Below are 22,077 nucleotides of genomic sequence, written 5' to 3' on the forward strand. Positions count from 1 at the left end.
AATGTTATGATAGTATTTTAATCCATGCTCTCACTTTTGCCGTATCTGTATGTTGTTGTTGTATCCAATAATTAGCAGATGAAAACCTGGGGAAACTCTCTGGGCCTTGGCTTTGACAAGAAATTGAAAGTTGCAGCTCCCCAACCCTCAAAAACAAACAAAACAAATGAGTTGCTCTGCTAGTGTATTTGTGGTGCTATCTTTTATTAAGGGAACTTGGGGTGTCTAAAACTGCTTGCCTGACTTAATTCTGTGGTCAAGTTTTGCTGAAGCAAAACTTGTTAAGGACTCAATGTAGAAGTTGAAAATATCCCCAGAGCTTCCCCAAAATAGTTCCTTCTGGATAATAGGTCATCCTGCCCTGGATCCTCTTCCAGTTTTATGACTAGGATGGTCTGTACCCATCTATTTTAAATGGCATTTTTCTGTCTGTTAAAGACGAACTTTCCATAAAACTTGAAGGTTTAATAAAATGTAAATGTCAGAAGGTAAGTTCAATACATACGGCTCCTTTCTTGACAGTCTCTGGTGGCTGTTAAAGATTCCGTAGCATGTTTTGAAAAGAATGGTGGGATGATCTAGGTATTTCAACCAAAAAAATTCTCCCATACAGTGCATACATGTAAAAAATCTTGAAACTTAAGTAGAAGAGCAGAATTGCAGGAGCTTTGCTGTGGCAAACTGTTACAAAGACTTCTAGTCAAAGACGGCATTTTTTCTTTTAATCTTTGAGTTAAGAGGGCACTTCATCTATGTTGTTTTTTCTTCAGTGGCAATTTCCCCAAACTTCTTGAAAAGGATCAAGTCAGTGTGCAATGTCATAACTGCTGCTGTTTTTTGTTGTTGGGAATGATACAATTCTGCCTTCTGAGTAAGATATTTTTCAGAATCCATTCCTCCCCACTTTTGTATGTTTGAATGTTTTGAGAGCTTGAAAGCAGCTTTCATTTAAAATTTGGGTGTATAAGTTCTTCATTAGTCAATGAGTGCAGTTTGTGAGGTTTACAAAACATTGGTTAAAAAATGAGTGAGACCACTTACTGTCCCTGAGCATAAACCATATTTCCTTTACTTTTTTAAAACATAGGTATATGCGTCAGGTACAGGGGTGTGTGTGTGCATACACTTTAGGTATTTGCACACAACTTTTGATTCTACAGACCCTCTTTCTGACCTTGCCAAAGCATCCTTTCTCTGCAACCCACCCATGAATTCCTCCAATGTTAATTATGGTGCTGGATCCCTTCTGGTGTGTATTATGTGCATTGTAGGTGCAGTGCATTAAATAGCATACAACCTCAAAGTATGTGGAGTCTGGATAGAATTTGTACAATCTCTGATTACACATGCAGTCCTGCATTTGTTTGATTTTTAGATAGCGTATTGAGAAGAGAATTTTTTTAGGCTCTACATAGTTAAACACAGTGACAAACTTTCTGCCTTTTAAAAAGGGGGAAGTACAGTGCAAAAACCACCTAAATGCAACATTCAGTTTGACGCTTCTTCAGAGCTGCCTAAGGCAGCGGTTCTCAACCAGTGGTCTGGGAGCCCCTAGAGGGCTGCGAGCAGATTTCAGGGGGTCTGCCAAGCAGGGCCAGTGTTAGACTTGTTGGGGCCCAGGGCAGAGAGCCAAAGCCTCACTGCATAGGGCTGGGGCCCGGGGCCCTGCCACCTGGGGCCCTGCCACCTGGGGTTGAAGTCGAAGCCTGAGCAATGTAGCTTCATGGAGGCCCCTGTGGCCCCAGGCAATTGCCCTGGCTTTTATATGTAGAAAACCAGTTGTTGTGGCACAGGTGGGCCCTGGAGTTTTTATAGCATGTTCTGGAGGGCCTGAGAAAGAAAAAGGTTGAGAACCCCAGGCCTAAGGGAAAATTCATAGGAATTGGACATTTAAAATTCTTAGGCAGTTTTGAAAAGTTCAGCCTACATGCTTTACAAATATATATGTAATTAAATATAATCAGTGATCATTTCACATCATCCATGGTACAGATATTTTGCACAAACAAATTAAGGCATTAAAATTAGCAGCATACAAAAGACTATATATGTGCAATATAGTCAAATTATATTTTCTGTATGACCATAATGAATTACCTGACTTTTGTGCATTTATAATAGATACAGCATTGCATTAGATTCTCCTTTGTATTTAGTTTTAGATCAACTCATGCACTGGGATGAGTCCTTGCTTAACTTCTGAGAAATTTTGGTTTACATGAAATTAAAACTGGACAGAATTCCTTAAACTGAACTAATTATGGAGGAGTGGGGCTAGTTGGACAAGTCATGTTTGACATGGTCTCGAACTCAGTCTTATGATGAATGTAGGATCATTGGCCAATATCAAGGTGCTGTGACATCAGCATATGAGAGAGGATAGACTTGTTCAGCATTTGCAGATGCCCTAATTCTTGAGCACTGCACAGTTAGAACTAATTGCTTCCAAAGTAACAGATGATTTTAATTATAGTTGTAGTAGAAAACTGAGACACAACACATTTGATTTTCTTTTTAATTTAAAAATGTGTTTTTGTTGAGTAATATGCAGTGTAAGTATAGTGAAAGCATGAACTGGGTGCAGACTAAAACTATCAGCAGGTATGCTCTGAGTAACTGGGGACCTATGAAGACTCCAAGAGAAGGACCGGGAAAACTGGCAGTGTTGTGAACACAGCAGTATAGCAGAAAGTGCTAGTGCCACTGAGTCTCAATAGTTTTACTATAAACCTTGCCGGTGCAGGATCAATAAAAACTGAGCGCGCACACACACACACACACACAGACACACACTCACTCTCTCTCTTAAATAAAGCCTCTAAAGGAGCTGTTGTGGTCAGTCATGTCCAAGTACGCAACAGTTCAGGGGACCTTAAGAGCTTTAGGGAGATGTCATGATTACAGGTATGTCATATTCCACTTACTGCCGTTGAAATATCACCCTCCTCTTCAATTATTATTAAAGAGCTGTGAAGTTAACACAAACACTCATATTGGAGTCTGATTAGAATCCAGAAAAGCAAGGAAGTTCAGAGTTAAGGTTTATACTCTGTCCTTAGTTAGCTCAATTGTTCTTGAGAACTGAAGCATATACAATAAGCAGCATTATATTTGCATATCCAGGCCTCTTCAGTTCTTGAACATACAAGTGAGTCAAGGATGCTCTAAGTCTACAGAGTGGGTGTGTGGTCTCAGACCCTCTAATTTACGTAAATCTGGTCTTGGTCACTGTAAGACTGTCTTACACTTTTGTGCACTGCTGGCAATAGGTTTGGGTGTCTGGTTTGCATGTGTGTGTAATGGGGAAGATGATCTGGAATACAGGGGTAATACCAATTTCATCACCGGTAATAACATAAATCTCCATATAATAGCATGTATTCAGCATAGCTTAGTGCTGCTTTGTTTCCCATGTCACAGTTCAAACGAGAACATGCCACTTGGCATAGTAGATTCTAGTTACTGATCACATGGCTCCTTTAGACCTTTATTTATCTTCATAAGTACCTGCCCAGGAGCAACACCTGCTTTAGGGGTTTAGTATTCTGCCTGCTCAGGAAAGTTGCCTCCACTCTCCATCTTTAACACAAGACTGCAAGAAAAGATAGAATTCCAGCTCTAGAGATTTAAGAATCTCTTTGGGACTTGGAAGCTGTTTGTCTTTTGCTTTAATCCCAGCATTATAGGATTTTTCGTAGACCTAACATTTTAAGGACAAATGGCAATATGCCATGTTGCAGATTTTTAACAAGATGCAACAGGTGAGGAAATAGATCAATATACCAAGCACTAAAAATGCGGGTTGTTGGGGAGGTTTACGAGGAATGTTCTCTGCATGTTGGAATACATTCTCTGTATATGTGGAGGTATGTGTACAAAAATATATATTGTTGCAATACATAATGTGTAGGGCTTCTCTGTCGACATAGCTACTGCCTCTTAGGGAGGTGGAGTACCTACGCCAACAGGAGAAGCTCTCCCATCAGCGCAGGTAGTGTCTTCGCTGCAGCTGCAGTGCCGTAAGTGTAGACACAGGCCCTAAGAGAATAAGGAGGAAAACCTTTGTCACTATCTTAAACTGTGTTTTTTGTACTGGCAGTAGTTCCACCTTAACGCATGTCTAGCTTTAACTCCCCCTTCCCCTTCCCCTCCCACTCCCCAATATGTAAGCTGCCCAACCTGTTCTGGTTTAGCATGCTGGAACTAGCAAACCTCAGAATATAGGCATTCATTGTCAGCTTCTCCTTTCTTTTATTTTTTTTTAAAAAGCCATTCATTAGCAATAAATTGTTTCTTAAAAACAGAAGAAGACTGGAGACAAAAAACCTCAGCATTTGGATTCATGAAACAGCAGCAGTCTGATCCTGGCATGCTCATTTTCCCACTATGCTACTTGTCTGCATGTTACACCTAATACATAGGTGGCTGGCTTTCAGTATGGGGAAGATGCCTGTTTATGTAAACTGACAGTGCCATTATATATTAAGTAGGTGGGTTGTACTTGGTATACAAATATTGCTTTATCTTCCATTAGGGGATCTACTGGTATTCTTGCCAATCCAAGCTGAGAGAGTAAGCTTATCCACAGCCCATTGAAGACTCTTATTGATTGCATTGAGCTCTGGCTCAGGTCTATGTCCAGTGACTCCTCTGACCAAACTCTCCAGTATGTCTAGACTCGAGAAAGCTGTCCTAGGAAGAGGAAGACAAGCAACCCTCCCTGCTGTTTTAAAATAGAGGCACCTGTATTATTTTGGCAGGTGACACCTCTTCAGTGGCAAACTTGAAACTGATGAGTAAGGCTACGTTTTAGTCACAGATACTTTTAGTAAAAGTCATGGACAGGTCATGGGCAGTAAACAAAAATTCACGTCCCGTGACCTGTCCATGACTTGTACTATATATCCCTAACTAAAACTTGGACTGGGGGTGCTCTGAGGAGGGAGGAAGGCCGGGGGGGGGGGGGGGGGAGCATGGGTACTGGGGAGGGGGGTTTGTGGGGCTGGCAGGCTCCCTACCCAGTTTCGCACAGCTCCCCAGAACCAGACAGCATGTCCCTGCAGCTCCCTTCAAAGGGTTGGAAGGCCAGGAAGCTCCTTGCGCTGCCCTGGCCCCCCACCACTGGCGCTGGCTCCACAGTTCCCATTGGCCAGGAACCGCAGCCAATGGGAGCTGCAGGGGGGAGTGCTTGCAGGCAGGGACAGCGCACAGAGCCCCCTGACCCCTCTGCCTAGGAGCTGCAGGGACATGCTGGCCGCTTCTGGGGAGCCCCTCTTGAGGTAAGCACCGCCCCGCACCCCAACCCCCAGCCCTGAGCCCCCTCTTACACCCAAATTACTGCTGCTGCTGGGTGGGGGTACAGTGGCCTGAGACTGCCTCAGCAGTGGCCTCTCCAGAAGTCACGGAGGTCACAGAAAGTCATGGAATCCGTGACAGACACACGGCCTTAATGATGAGATATATCAGTCGTCTACATCTGCACTGACTGCATCCAAGTTCATATCCCTAGAGCAGAAGTTCCCAAACTGTGGTTGGTGTTCCACAGTGCAATGTCTGGTGGCCCATAGAGAGCAGACTAGTTTTGTGGTGCTGGCACTCTTGTTTCCAGCTGCTAAATTTTATTAAAAGACAGCTAAGAAATTTATTAAATATGTTCTTAACATTACTTTCCCACACAGGCAATTGTGGTTACCACAAGGATGCTATGGGATCACACATGGGAGAAATAGGTGGGCCAGAGAGTCAGGAGTGGGAGGGGAGGTGGTCTACAAGAAATTCCTCTATTAGGATGTGGTCTGCAGTGTGTGGGGGGGGAAAGGCTTGAGAATCTCTGCATAGAGTTGATTTGTTTCCCCTCCTCCTCAGCAGTCATTGATTTATACCACTGACATGATAGTGCAGAGATCTTGTTTTGTCTAGAATGTGGTTTTGTAATATAGTGCATTTTCCTTGGGATTTTTTTTAAAATTTTATTCCCTTTGTAAAGCACGTTCAGCGTTTGTGTGTACTGTTTCTTTTCTGTGCCATACGATATAACAAATTGTTCTGTGCTGTTTGCCATTAGCAATACTCAATGGCAAAATGCTAGAGGGCAGTGAATGGAGTACGCTATGTCTGATTCTGGACATAGTTGCTCATCATGTTGGTTTATTTTTAACGAATAAAATTTTTTCTCAGATTTCTTTACCATGGTTTATTTTGAAGGGGGATAAAACTTGCAGTGCTCTGTATTTGTGCTGAAATTAAAGCTGCTTTAATTGCTCTCTCCTTCTTAAATCTATTTTTAATGGGAATGTCTTAAGACATTGAATAGAAACAGCCAAATGTGCAGGTCAGTGGCTAGGCTTGTATGCATATGTGGTTAATAAACACAGCACAAATAGGGATGTCTTACAAAGCTTGCAGAATCAGAAGACCCTGTTAAAGAGTGTCATGTGTTTTACTCCGCCCCTCAGTAAGCAGAGTTTCTTTCATCTACAAAGTCACCATATGTCATTTGTCATTGTTAATGTGGCACAGCCTGAATTACTGCAAGGTGCCTCTAAGCCAGTTAGGTGGGGCAGCATTGGGAAGCTCACACTGAATTTCCACCATCTCTCTCTCCGCTTGTGCATTGCGTGATTACAATTGCAAATGAACCTCTTCCCCTTTGGGAAAACTGGCTTTAAAAGCATGTACAGGGCAGGCTGCCACTACTGAATCACTTCACTGTTGCAGCAGCATCAGGCATGTAGTTTTGGAATAGCTGCCTCCTTTTTTCTTTTTCTTTTCTTTTCTTTTCTTTTCTTTTTTTTTTTTCCTGAGGTGTTATGACAACACTTTTGGTAGAGAGCAGGGATTAATGTCAAGCAAAGATGGGAGTGCATTTGTATCCATCTAAACCTGGTTGAACTTGCTGACTTCAGTATAGCAAGTTGGTTGTTTAGATATTTATTAATACAACATATACGGGTCCGCTTTACAGAAATAGTACTTTTCCCCTTTTTGTTTTGTAGATCTCTCTCTCTCTCTCTCACACACACATTTCTGCTATTTTTTTTATTTTTGACAACAAAAAAATTCTTCTCTTGAGTAAAACTACTAAAATATAAGCATGTGTGTGGTTGTGTATCATACACTCTAGCTATAATGTATATTGGCAGACTTCAGAAAGCTTTATGTTGTATGGCATTGACTACAATTCACAAGCTTACTGGTATCTCCATTAAGGAATTTATTGACCAGAATCGGAAATTAATCATGAGCAGCTTTTGCAAACATAGAGCTTTCAAATAGACTTGATAGTTCTAAACCATTAGAAATATTATCATAAGGATGATTTTTGAAATGGCGTTGTGGGGTTTCTTTGTTTTTGCTTTTGTTTTGCTCTGTTAGAGCTCTCTTGGGGGGGCTGGCCCAAGATTGTGGAATGAACTGCCCCAGGAACTAAGGACCATCACACACCTCCCCACTTCCTGCTTTAGGTGCAAGGCGCATTTCTTTGGCCTTGCCTTTTCTAACACACGGATAGCTCTGTGTGTGTTTTGCGTGCACGCGCAATGCAAAATAAAACATTCAGCTGCACACACTTCTCCCCCTCAGGAGAGGATGAGAGAACAAACCCATGACAGATGTTAGCCATATTGCTTAATGCACTTTGGAAGTCACTCAGATACTACAGTGATGAGTATAAGAATCTAGATAGAATAGAATAGATAATTGTCTATTGTTGTTTATTGTTTGTATTATTGTACTATCCAGGGGCCCTAGTCATGAACAAGGACTGCATTGTGCTAGGTGCTGTACAAACATAGAATAAAAAGACACCAAAGAATAGACTTTAGCCTTAGATTTACCACCGCCCTGCATAGGACTCTTTCAGCAGTGGCCTTTAAACCATTTGGAGAATTTGGAACTAGACACATTCTGATGAGCATTTCTTTGGCTTGGCAGTCTTGACAGTGTTTATAAGCGGTGTTTAAACTAAGGTTTTCCCTAGCCTGTTAGGCCCCGATCCTGCAATGAGCTCCATGCTGGAGGACTCTGCCACTTGCTTGGAGCCCTGTTAAGTTCAGCAATGCTTCATGTGGGTGAAGGTCTCCCCCTGGACAGAGCTCAGTGCAGGATCAATCAGGGTTGTACTTCAAAGTAAACTAAGAGCCCAGTGTTTTAAAAAACAAACAAACATCAAACATAAATGAAATACCCTGCTGTTTATAGCCATGGTTAACTGCTCTGAACTTAGAGCGAGCAAGTGCTTCTAACATAACTCTTCCCTGACCTGTTTGCCACACCCAACTCTTCTGCTGAGGTCACTTTGCTCCAGTGTATTGTCTTAGGTTTCTTATTAGCTTCGCCATAGCCACACAGAGTTCTCTCACTATTAGTTGCTCCTTGCCGATCCTAGCCATTAATCATTCAGTACTGTGTGAATACTTGAAATAAAAGCAAAAATCTCGGCATTGAAATTTCTCATCGGTGTTAGTAGAGTTTTCACAAGGTGGTTGGGGTTTTGGCATCAGAATGTCTCTGAGTTTACTAAGTGTTTTGGGAGGATCTGAATAGCAACTGTTGTCGTTGATAAGCTGTTAGGAAAAACAAAACAAAAACCCTTCCAAATACCAGTCATGTTTCATTTCAGAATTAGCTACATCTTTCTGAGCCCAGCGATTACAGCTGACAGTGTTGAATGAATTAGACTCTCCTAAGTAGTGGCTGCTTGTAATTATTAGGACTGAACATATATTGTCAATACAAATTGATGACTTAACGTGTTTTGACAAACAAACAACTGGAGGTTTAACTCCGGTATATAGTGTTACTGTACTTTGGAGTTAAGCTCTAGTCATCTTCACAACCAGGCTTTGGGGGAGGGCTAACAGTCTTTGTATTGACTGCTGGCTCCTGAAAACACTGCTGCACAAGCCCATTTTGTATTTGTTTGGGTTTTCCCCCCTCTTGCTTCAAATGACAGCAATGAATCCATACAATAAAATGTCTCTTATATTTTTTAGGACACTTGGATAAAGTTTGAACTTCCAAGCAGAATGAAATAATAATAATTGCACAGACGTTTTGAGCTGGAAATGTGTCAAAATAGGTCCTGGTTTTGATATGAGTGGAATTAAAGTTGGCACTCTGTCGCTCTTGAGCCACTTTTCATCCCATGGAAGGACAAAAAGAGCACAATGGGCCAAAACCTGGCCTGTTTAAATCCTTAGCACTTCATTTGAATTTAATGTGGTTGTGCAGGATTGAAATCTGGGTGAAACTGGCCTTTTTTTATATAATTGTATATATGTCCTCTGTTGTGGAATATTGAAAGTATGTGGTTTTGATTTTGTTTTGGTCAATTTATTAACATAAACTAAAATAATAGTACACTGAAGGTAATTAGGGAAGAGAATTATCAGAATAAGTAGCAGACCATACAGTAATTTTTTCAGCTACATTGTAGTCAGGGCAGCTAGACCTACTGTCCATCTGACCAGTTTACATCTCCACAGAATGCTGAGCTTACTAGATTGGTAGATGTTGAAGAGTGTTTTGCTTTGAAAAATAATTTCTATGATATAGGTGGTAGCTTATGAAAGAAGCCATTTTCAACATGGCTGATTTTATTCTCACTCTAACTGCTTACCAGACTATTTAGATGGCTATATATACTGCAATAATATACGGCGGTTTTACACTTGTTGTTTTCAGATAGATGTCAGATATATGGGTACCCTCCATATCTTTTTGAGGTCAGGTTGTGATCCGGCATTCAGAAATCAAATGAGGGGAGAAAAGGCCTCTCGCAGTGCAGTGGGATGTATGGTACATAAAGTGGTAAAGTGAAGAAAGCTTTAGAGAAGTGGTATAGAATAATGTGTGGACTGTGAAGCGTGGACGTGATACTGGCAAACAATCACTCTGAATTGGTAATGGCTAGTTTTACTTTCCTTCATTGTTTCCAGAGCAGTGAGGGAAAGGGTGTCCTGCCTATACATTTGCTAACCGTGTGCTCGGCAATTAATCAGGATTTTTGAGCCTGGAACTTTCTCAACCGTCTTTCACTGAAAGTGCCTCCTGGCTTTCCTGTGGATTTGCTGTTCTTCTTCAAGCAGTGTCCCTATAGGTGCTCCTCATGAGGATGTGTGCGCACCTGTGCGTTCTTGACTAGTGATTTTTGTCAGCTGTGTCCGCAGGTCCACAGCTGTGCCCTAGACCCCCTGTGCTCCAGCACAATGGTATATCAGGAGGGGCGGACCCATCACCACTGCAGTTCCATCTCAGCCATATGCAGCTTGAGACGGAGCATTGTGGTGTCCATTTAGCTAGCCATCCAGCTTGCTACACCTGTCGCTCATTTATTCCTTATTTCATAGGTTTTATTACATCATTCTGTTATTTTGCACAGTTTGTGGTTTTGAGGGGATGGGATTCTCCTTCCCCTTTTTTCTTTGCGGGATGTGGGCTTTTATTGATTTTTCTTGGGCTTTGACCCACAGCCTTGAGTTCAGGTTACACCCAAGACCCCAGGCGCCAAACCTTGCCAGACCTGCACTAGGTCTTTTCCCCTTGGCAACAAAAATTTAAGCTGCCTTCTCCATGGCCTAAGGGCTAGTCTACACCGACAACACAAAAGCGCTGCCGCAGCAGTGCTTTAACGTGGCTTGTGTGGTCATAGCAGAACGCTGGGAGAGAGCTCTTCCAGCACTCTAAAAAAACCACATCCACGAGAGGCGCAGCTACTAGCACTGGGAGCACGGCTCCCAACACTGGTGCACTGTTTACACTGGCGCTTTACAGCACTGAAACTTGCTCAGGAGGGTGTTTTTCAAGGCTTCAAGAGCAGATCTAAGAAAATGAGGGAAAAACAAGGTAATGGAGTGCTCTCTGAGTCACCCCATATACATCAGATCTGCAAGCCACCACTGCTCCAGTGGTAGACAAAGATCCTGGGGGCCCTGTGGCACCACCCAGGCCTTCTAAGAAGAAAAGACCCCATAGTCTGGAATGGGATAAGAAAAGGGGAAAGTCATCCCCTCAGTCTGGGTCTCAGAAGCAATGGGCAAAGAAGCTGCCTACTGAGATGCCTCCGAGAGTAGCACCAACATCGAGACTGGACTCAGTGCCTTTGAAACAGGGGGCTCCAGAGTCAGTACAAAACCTTTGTCATGCACTGTTTGTTCTTCGATACCGTCTCTATTGCTGCCTGACATATTGACTCCAGAGGATCTCTATCTGGGGTCCCTGGTAGCTTCCAGATTTCTGTTCCATGGGGACCTTTGCACCCTGGGAGAGCCTGAATGTGCACTTTCCCCCGCTTTTTTGACCCATTAGTCAAGGGTCATGAGCTATCTCCCACTCCAGATCTTACGCTGCACCTCTCCCCTCTGCCTCCTTTATGGGGATCATCTCTCCCATTGTCTACCTCTCTGGGAGCTCATCACCTCAGAGAGATGGATCCTGGAGGTGATTTCTTCAGATTATTCCATTCAGCTCTCTACCAGACCCAACCCTTGGGACTGCTTTCAGTGAAGCTGTTCTACAATCTGTACTGAATCCGCCTGTTCAGCACCCTTCTCCATGACAGAGGTACTGCTCAGGAGTCACCTGATGTGGAGCACTCATAGGGACACTGCTCGAAGAAGAGAAGGTTACTTACCTTGTACAGTAAATGGAGTTCTTCAAGACGTATCTCCTGTGTGTGCTCAACTACCCTCCCTCCTTCTCCTTTGCCTGGGAGTCTCTTGTTAGACTTTGCGGATTGAGAAGGAACTGGAGTGGTGGTGGATCTGCCCCCTGCCTGTGTACCCTCATGTCAGAGTGTGATGGTGTGTAGGGCCCAGGCACGAACCTGCAGACAAAAATCTCCGATCCAGAGTGCACCGGCACACACACAGGTCCTGACATAGAGCACCCAGAAGGGCACCCATCTCGAAGAACTTCAGTTACTGTACAAGGTAAGTAAGCTCCCTTTCCTTTGGTCAGACCTGCCTTGGACCAGCCTATCCTAACTGACAAGCGGTCCTGCTCATGCCAAAGAAGTAAAAGAAGAGGGACTTTAAGCCCAGGCACTAGTCAGAGGCCACAGTCATCACCTTTTTATTCCGTCACACCCCCAATCCTCTTCAAAGGATATTCCTGACTCTTGTGGGGGGTATTAAAATCTTCAGAGAGCTTATCTTTTGAACACACACAACCTCTGCATTTTCTACACTTCTCCCTGAAACTTTAGGCAGTGCCATTTCTGGAGGTCAGATCATGACCAGTAGGGACCACTGGTGCAAGCTTTTCTCAGGAGTTGCCTCTGTGACATACTCAGCCAATGTCATCCCAGCAGAGAAAACAGAAAAACAAAACAAAAAACAACCACCAAAAATAGCAAAACTAGAGAGAGTCACTTTTTTCACTTTCTTCAATAGTAGCAGTGCTGGATTACTCACATGTTACTTTCCTGAAACCATATCTTGTGGATCAAAGTAGAGCTGAAGATAGAGAAGGAAAAGCAGCTTTTTTGTGCCACATCATCTTGGTCTGAATGTTAACCATGTGATCATCAGAGTTCAGTTGCCTGAACATGGGGGATGGAGAGTAAGGGACCGAGCCTGGGGGAGAAGAAGATGACACCGATAGAGAGTAGGGGGTAAAATGCACTAAAATGGGTGAAAAACACCTATGTTGCTAGAGGATTGACTAATAAGATTGTGGCATTATCAGATATTCTTGACTCACCTGTGGAATTTTGGGAGGGAAAAGGGAGGGGAGTTCTTGCACACAAACTTGCTGCAAAAACTTGGTGGAGCAAGATATCTGCATTTTTTGCATAGCATTTCTTAAAGCTTTCAAGTTAGAGATGGAACAGACCTTTTAAGATCATCAAGTCCATTCCCCTTCTCATGTAGGATTATTTCCTACAAGTACCTCTTCTGGTGTTTTGTCTGGTCTCGTTTTAAAAATTCCAAGTAATGAGGCTTCCATCACTTCCCATAGTAGATTATTTCATAGACAGATAACTCTCAGTGCTTTGAAGTTTTTCCTGCTAGTCTGTTTAAATTTTCACTTCCTTAATTTCATCCCATTAGTCCTAGCTACACCCTCTTGTTCCACCCTGTGCAATTCCCAAGTGTATGTGTGTGCATGCACATACTCAGGCTACCTACCTAAAGTATAGTTTTGAGAGTGCCTATGTGAAGTACCATATTTCTCTTGTGCATGTCTGGGCCAGATCCACGGTTAGTGTAAATTCACTTAGCTCCAATGACATCAATAAAGCAATATCCCCAGCTGAGAATCTGGCCCCGGGGATGCTGAGAACCATTGATCAAGTAAACCCTGTATATGACTGAACCCACTTCAAGCCAGGGGGTGCGGTAGAACCCCAGCACCCCTAGTTCCAGCATCTATGTCTGGCCCTCAGTTTTTGCTGCGATATCTACCCCTAAAAGAGGCCAATTTAGAGCTGCTTGATACACTTCTAAAGGAGGATACAGCAAAACAAATATTAGTTTGTTTTCAGAGTTAAGAAACTTTAAATTAATGAACCTTAGGCCTGGTCTACACTGAAATTTAAGTCAACATAGCTTAGGCACTCAGGGTTGTGAAAAATCCACACTCCGGTGCGGTAGCTATGCTGACCTAACTCCTGGTGTAGGTGCAGCCAGAGCGACAGAAGTAACCTTCCATTGACTTAGCTATCCTTGCTTGGGGACGTGGTGTTTCTACAGCAATGGAAAAACTCCTTCCGTCACTGTAGTCTGTATCTCCCCTGCAAGTAGCTATGGCGCCATAGCCCTCAAGAGTGCAGATGTGGCATAGTACAGGGACTATATTTTAAAAATAAATAAATAAAAGGTGGTGGATGCAATCTGACATCTGTTACAGTTCAGCATAAGTCAGATGATCGTATTTTCTGAAGGCAGACTAAACTATGTCATGTCCCTGCTGCAAGGTAAAGGAGATGATGAAGATTGCATCTGTCCTTTGTACTGGTCTGCTTTCTCTTCCTGCTTATCTTGGGTGGTTGTTCTAGTAATCCTCTTTCTCTCCACCCTCGATTCAATGCAGTGAAACCTGTTTAACCTGTCAAAGAATAAATCTGCTCCTTGTACTGTAGGGGCAGATTGTGAATTTATTTGAGAGCTTGGAACCTGCTTCTTTGTTTTTTTTTGTTTTGTTTTGTTTTTAAATGATTCCACACATAGAACTATCAGGGTCTCTGACGTTTGACCTATGCAGTAAAAGTCAAAGGTGCAGTCGGGGTGTCTTCCTGTTTATGGCTCAGTAGTTTAGGACTGTTTCGTTTCAAACATGCAAAATTAAAACATGAACAGACCTTCATTCTTTGCTATTGGAACTGATTTTCCTCTCACTTGCACTCATGTAAACCAAAAATTGTTCCATTGACGCTAAACAGGTGTAAAAATAACATGAGCAGAGAATCTGGCCCTAAGGAATATTTTGCATGTGTAGCTACTAATGGGAATTATGCATGCTTCTCAGGGATAGAATACAATCTTTAAGCTGGGGTTTCTCATATTTTCTTTTATAGTTATAGAATTTTTCCTGGGAGGTAGGTAGGGGTTGTGTGTGTGTGTGTGTGTGTGTGTGTGTGTGTGTGTGTGTTTGTGTTTAATTTCTTGCTTATACTGACTCTCTGAAGAGGCACTGGCCAAATAATGTTAGCTATGTGTCAGTCATGCTGCCAAAAGGTTAAATATGCTGGCCTAATGTATGTGTGTGAGTAACATAAATATCTGTATCTCACTTTTAGACTTGCCTATTAACTGGAAAACTATCTTAAAAAAAGACCCAGACCTCTTCCAGCCTTAGCCTTGCCAATGAATTGAATACTAAAATACTCGTGTCTCCCCCTCTCCCCCCGTTGCTTTTTCCGAGCTCATCTTCAGCTATTGCATAAAATAATGAACAAATGGTTAAGTTCTACTTCTGTGCTTCTGTATGACTGTTCTTTATCCTATAGATTTATCATCCGTAGAAAGCTCTGGGGTTGGCTTGGTTGGAGCAGGGAACTAGAGCAATGCCAAAAAAAAAAAAAAATGGAGGAACCTGGCTGGGAGAGATCTGACTGGCCTCAGTGCACCTAGGCATCTTGCCTGTAGACTATTGTCTCAATTTTTATTTTTATTTTAACAAGCTGTTCTTGAATAATGAAAAGAATGATTGAATTTACTAGACTGTGCAAATCTGGAGAAGCTGTTTCAAATATTTGCCATAAATATGAGCTAGGAATAGGACATTTATGTACTCAGTTGGGGGGCAATTGCATGCCCTAAAGAAGGGGCAGCGCATAGTTGCTTTGCTGTCTGAGGTACAATTTGGGTCCTTGGGTTTACTTCCACATGCTCCGGTCGAGTTTGTTACTTATCTTACCTCGTACAGATTCGTTTCCCATACCGTTGGGCAGCATAGTTTGTGGGGAAGGAGGCTGTGCAGAGTCAAGGTTCTGCCCACTCTCTACTCTCTTGTGTAGTTGCTTCCTCTTCCCTTTTTCCTGTATTGTAGCTGATGGAGGGGAGCAAAGCAAAGGAGCATCTTACACCCCCTGTGTGGGTGCAAAGAAGAAGCCATAATCTTGCCCTGGGGGGACAGATCCTGTGAAGAGTGTAGTCTCCCTGATTTCATTGGGAATTCAAAGTGGTCAGCACCTTGCAGGATCATTTTTGATCTTGCACGTGTTTTACATCAATGTAATTCTATTGACTAAACATGGAGTTACTCCTGATGTTACACCACACTAAGCAAGATCATAGTCAAGGCCCTGTGTGTGTGTTTTCAAGGTTCAGTTGTTGTGAAAAGGAAATAAATATATGTAAAACATGTTGGGTCAGACTCATCCCATTTGGCTTTAATGGAGTTGCATCAGGGGTCAGTTTGATTCATTATGTTATCTTCATATGTCATGCACCTGGCATCTAAAAGTAACATTAATTTAAAATGTTGGGTGATTCACATGTAGCCAGTCTTCAAAATAATTGATTGTGTTTTAAGCCAGCCAGTTGCAGGAAGATATAAAGTTTGTCTAGAAGATTATAAACTTTGTCACAATTGAACACAAAGTTAAGTGGTGCAATAAGGGAGCGAGGTGCCCAAATCCCATTGGAAAATTCCAGTCTTAATTACCAGTGTAGACCAAGACAAATTGCCTTTTAGTATTGTGTCTGGAAACTGTGACTAAACCAGTAGGAGTAAAATTTCCAAATATACCCAGTGACTTAGGAGCTTAAGTTGATATAAATGTTAAATGAGATCTAGGCACCTAAGTCAGTTAGGTGCTTTTTGAATTTTTTCCCCAAAAGCTCATGCATAAATAAAAGGTTTAGTACAATGTAAGCCAAAACTATTTGTTTTTAAAAGAAACACTTTTATAAGTGAAGTGGTACAATATTTCCTGTAACTGAACATCCCTGGGTTTATTCAGTGGGTTTTTTACTTATTTATAATATCCTTTATGATATAACGATGCTTACTCTTTTTCATCCAAGGGTCTCACAGCACCTCGTAAAGGTGGATGAGCATGATTTCCATATTACAGATGGGGAAACTGAGGCACAGATTGCTCAAGTGTTTTGGCCAAGGTGACATGAGTTAATCGCCTGCGTTTCCTCCTACATGTTATATAATAAAGGCCTTGGTTAACCTGAAAAATCTATTTAACTTTCATTGGGGAAACTGAACTCTGTATTTTATAAATTAGTGTCTATAAGTGCATGATTATTTCCAACTTTAAAATGCATCTGTGCTTTTTATAAACCAATCCTTTTCAGTAAAATACAGACCACTCCTGCTGGTTTGTGTGAAACATGAATATATTAAAAAAAATTTTTTGGGGGGTGATATGGAGGTTTATAAGCATGCCTGGTACAGTTAGCAGAGTTGCAAGATACATAGAACAAGATTGACCTTGATTATAAATTTTAAGCTATAAAAATCAAACTGTGGGGACTTCATATCTTCATAAATGTATAGGACATGTTCACAAGTTTTGTGATGCTTCCACGTGATTTCCATTTTCAGCTGATGTACGTTCTGGCATAGGAAAGAAGGGTTCTTGTCATCTAGCATGAATGAATTTTAAGGGCCTCATCGTGCAAACACTTACTAATGAGACTGCTCGTGCACTGGGTAGTAAGCATTTGTAGGATCAGGCCCTACATTATGTGTTGCTTAAAAAGCACAATCCAGTTTATGGAAGTTGTGTTTATTACTTGAAGTCAAATACTTGGAATGGTATTTGGATTAAAACTATGCTGAATTTCAGAATCCTGATCTGGGTGCTGAAAGGCTGTCTTCCTCCCTCTCCTACTTAGACACATGAAGATTCACGAGAAGGATCCAAACAGCACTGCAAGTACTACTCCCCCATCTCCTCTGAAGCGCAGACGTTTGTCCTGTAAGAGGAAACTTAGTCATGAGCCTGAGACAGACAGAGAGGAACGAACCCCAGCAAAAAAGGTTCTTTACGATGCATGTTGCAGAATCTCTTCCTGACCACCATTTTCCCCATTTTGATTTCCTAACCTCTCGCATCTGATATTTACCTAATTGTGCATGAAAGAACCTATCCAGAAAACACTGTTAAGTTAAAATCATATATATATTTAAAACATAGATGTTCTTACCTGTGTTGTTAACGTCTTAGTTTATTCAAATTGAAAGAATTTCAACATCTCTTTTACATTTCACTATTTAAGCTTTTTTTTCCTTTTTGCATTTCAATTTGGACAATGAAAATTAGATGGAGAATTAGATGGAGAATAAATTACCCATTTAGGCTGAAACTCAGTCTGATGTGTGGAGGATCATGTTATTTTTTTGATAAACTTAACAGCCTTGGAAGGCCTTTAAAGCTTAAGTCACTAATATTTACTTTCAATCTTGACAACAGTTTAAATTTTTTCTCTGGAAAATTTATAGTTGGTTTGTAGTCCATTTCACATTGAGGTTCTCCCATGCTAGCATACTGCTGCAGTGTTTATGCTTCAAACACTGCAAGGAAATATTTATTTCATTTGAAAAAAATAAGTTGCCATTGGCATTTTTTTAATACAATATTTCTATTGGGTTTAGTTTCATAACAGGTTGTTTATACAAAACATACATTCAACGCAAAATTTAACTTGACAGTGGCCCTTTATACTCTTTAGGCTAGCAGTAACTCAATGTAGACATCTCTTGTTTTGGTGCAATCTTTTTTTCCTGTAATTAGAAGATGTCTGTAAAAAACATGAACAATTTTACTGCTCTTCTCTGGATCATTTGAGTTAGAGGCTGGCAGTGATTCATTGGCATAAATAACCTAGGCTGACAGCCTGATTTGTGATGGGGGAGGGGTAATGATGCTAGTTAAATGGTCAGCAGAGTTGAACATCTCACGTGCACATTTTCTTCCCTGTTAAAGTTGTTTATAAATTGTTTAGTTCTCATAAGAGATGATGATCTGGGGTGATGCAGCTGTACCTTCTAAAGGACTAGTCAACATTTAGCTAATGTATCTTATTGATCCAGCAGCTCTCTGTGTCTCTCTGGAGTGAGTCATTTTCAGTAGCCTGTAGCAAAGTCATGGGCTGGTACATTGTGACAGAAAGACTCTGTCTGGATTGCATGTTTGGCTCACTGAGCGTAGTCCTTGTGACGGGCGTTTTCATCTCTCTGAAGGTTGTCGAGGAGGCTCAGTCCAGTGAAGTGGAGAAGAAGGCTGAGGAGGAAGTTTATCGTTGTCCAGTGTGTTTCAAAGAATTTGTATGCAAGTATGGGCTGGAGACCCATATGGAGACCCATCCAGATACCTCACTGAGGTAAGAAATAGGCCTGAACATGCTCCCTGTCACCAGAGGACGGTGTGGGAGGTTCCATTCTACCTTTTACACTGTTAACGGACTCCATTTGTGGTTTTGAACATGTTGCTTAACCCTTCTACCCCAGGTTCCCCATCTGTAAATGAGGGGTAGTACAGACTGTCTCATGGGTGCTGTTTGCAAACACAGCTGTTGGAAAAACCCATAAATTGGGGGGGAGGGGGAGGAAGCTGTCAAATCAAATTTTTGATGAAAAACAACTTGAAATTCGTAAAAATTTCGACCAGCTTTATGTACAGAGTGTTTTGAAGATGAAAACCTGTTATAAGTGTTAATTAATAACTGACTCCCCTCTTTTAGGGGGAAAGAAAAAGGACGGGATGGAGAGGATGGTTATAGTAGCCGGTCATGCAGAAATGATTTTTGTGTTAAATTAGATTGAATAAAGGCAGGGGAGTTCCCATATATAAGAAGCAATCTTACCAAAAATGTACACTTTTTTGCTTTACCTTTTGAAATGTGAAGTATCAAATAGTGGTTAAAGGAAGAAAAATTTACAGTTAGACAATTTTTTTTAGATGTCATTTCATTTGGATAAGAAGGTTTAATTTTTTGTCTGAGAGATTGCTGTGATATTTCCTGTTTTTAGAACAGGTAAATCCAAATGCATGAGGACATAAATAACACAGATTTCAAGTCCGGTTTAAATACTTAGAAATCAAATCGCTCCCATTTAGGAACATCAGTAAATCAAACTCATGAGCATTGGCTGCATCTTAAGTTTATTTTTGAAGAGTATCTCATGTACAGAGTATTTGGATACCTCTGTTGATTTGACTCTTTACCCTCCTGAAAAGATTTCTATTTCTGAGGATTTGTTTTTCTACTGGATGGTGCGGGGCAGGGTTGGAGTGAAACTTTTTGTTAGAACAGATAGATCATATTGCAAATAAACTTAAAACCACATCAGATATTATCCATAGTCACACTATCATGATATTACTATGTCAAAATATATAAAAGAAGCTTAAAAGGAATCACAAGTATTTGTAGTCCTTAGTGGGGAAATAGGCAAAGTGCTTTTTTCTAAATTTAATCCAGCAAAACGTAAGTCCAGTATATTTTAAGTATACGTAGTACAAAATAGCAAATGATGCCTCTGCCAGTATTCTGTATATCCCCTCCTCCTGCTGTCTAAGGACGGCTGAGATAATCACTCCACAGAATGCACTTATTGAGCAGGTAACCGAGCATGTCAGTAAAGTCAGCATGTCATTGATGGCTTAGTTCTAGAGCTTTTATGGAGACACGATGTCTTCATGAGCCTGTACTTAGTGAAGCTGAGTAAGATGGATTCTGTTGCTCCACAGAATGGATAGAAGGTAGCAGCATACCCTGGGAGCAGAGTAATCTGCTGCCTTGCGGGGATAGCCTCTCCCTGTAGCCAGTCAGTAATGACTCACGCTGGTCCCATTTATACTCCTCCTCACGCTAGTGCAGTTGTGCTTCCTGGGAAGGACTGAAGTTTCCTTAGCTATAAGCCAGGGAGAGCAGGCTGTGTGGGAGTGTGCTGGAGTGAGGCTGCTCTTTGTGAGCTTATCCACATAAGGATAAAAGGGGTATTTGTAAAATGTTTTAACACTTTCTAAAATGCTAGTGCAGGGGTAGGCAACCTATGGCACGCGTTCCGAAGGCGGTATGCGAGCTGATTTTCAGTGGCACTCACGCTGCCCGGGTCCTGGCCACTGGTCTGGGGGGGGGGGGACTCCGCATTTTATTTAATTTTAAATGAAGCTTCTTAAACATTTTAAAAACCTTATTTACTTTAAATACAACAATAGTTTAGTTATATATTATAGAATTATAGAAAGAGACCTTCTAAAAATGTTAAAATATATGATTGGCACACGAAACCTTAAATTATAGAGTGAATAAATGAAGACCGGCACACCACTTCTGAAAGGTTGCTGACCCCTGTGCTAGTGCTTATGGCTCACCTTGGCCAGCTAACCTTGAAATGCAGCGAGCTAACATGTTTTAAAAACCCACCTTTCATCCTAGTCTAGACAAGCCCCAGGGCGTTGTTTGCCCTAGGCTGGCCCAATAGAGCAGACTGGTCCCCTGTGAAGTATTAGGTTTTAATCAAATTAGAGATTTTTAATTTAAAGAAACAAAAACAAGGGGAAAGGGCATGGATGTGATAGCTACGGCAACTGGTTGTGCTGTCACTGCAGTGCAGGGAAGCAAAAGATACTCACTTTTATTTGTCTTCTTGAGTGGAAAGCAAAAATCCTTGAGTTACGCCTCATCTACACTGGGAGTTTGTCCCAGTTGTGGCTATCAATGTCCTGCCACCAGTGTAGCTGCAGCAATGCATACTTCTCCTACTCTAGACAAGGACAAATATGGTGTACCCTGCCTGAAACCCAGTGATACTTTACGAGTATAAACCATGGCTTCCTTGTCTATACATGGAATCTGTACTGAAGCAGCTGCGTCAGTGACTGGCCATCGATTATTGGGATCTGGGAAATTTCCCAATAGTAGACTACGTTTTGTTTATTTTTAAAATTTCCCACATTGTCTGATTTTTCAGAGTCTGTGTTTATTGTTGTAAGACTATTCTGTCTTCCACACACATACAAATGCTGTGAAGCCGAGTGCACTAGCCTTTTCCCACCATCCAGATCACCAGTGTAGCTCTCCTAGTGGATGCAGAGGCATAAACACTGTACAGGAAAAACGTTGCTGGTGGTTTTTAATCACCATATCATGTAGATTTAGCACTGCACTGGGGTTAGCAGCAGCAGGTCATTTTTCAGAAAGGTTCTTGTGTAAACAGAGCCTCTCTCACACACTTTTGCTTGTAAGAATTAGGAAAGGGAACAACACTGCCCAGTGGTTTGTAGCCTCTGGGTCAGCATATGAGACACTGTAATTTACAGGGTGGGCCTTTACCCTTCCCAGGATTGTCAAATGAACAACTTTAAATCAGAGGGTTAGCTGTTTGAAATGAAAGAAAAAGACACAGGACATTGTCTTCCTGAGTGCTGCTTGTTTATGCAAAGCCTCAGAGCTGTGAGTACCTCATTGTTTACTTACAGCAGAATAAACAATACTTAATCCATTGATTATGTGAGCAGGGCTCCTTTTGGGAGAGTACCTTTTGATTATGTAAAATCTTAAGTCCTGCATCTTTGTCTGATAATTATGGTAAGAACTGCTCTACCCTTTGGGCAATAAATAGAGCCCTTTGTTATGCTAACAATTGGCTTGAGGTACTGCAGCTCCT

At 41.6% G+C, this 22,077-nt stretch overlaps 1 protein-coding gene across 7 annotated transcripts in view; it reads left to right on the plus strand.

Annotated features, from left to right (window-relative positions):
* Positions 1-22,077, plus strand: part of RREB1 (ras responsive element binding protein 1) — a 142,146-nt gene that overhangs the window by 78,989 nt on the left and 41,080 nt on the right. For all 7 annotated transcript variants that reach the window (XM_034762264.1, XM_034762267.1, XM_034762265.1 and 4 more), the window contains 2 exons: positions 17,298-17,442; positions 18,646-18,785. In XM_034762264.1, coding sequence (XP_034618155.1) covers positions 17,298-17,442; positions 18,646-18,785 — 285 coding nt within the window. The remainder of the gene's footprint in view (positions 1-17,297; positions 17,443-18,645; positions 18,786-22,077) is intronic.

Source organism: Trachemys scripta, chromosome 2 (assembly GCF_013100865.1).
Source record: "Trachemys scripta elegans isolate TJP31775 chromosome 2, CAS_Tse_1.0, whole genome shotgun sequence".
NCBI lineage: Eukaryota > Metazoa > Chordata > Testudines > Emydidae > Trachemys > Trachemys scripta.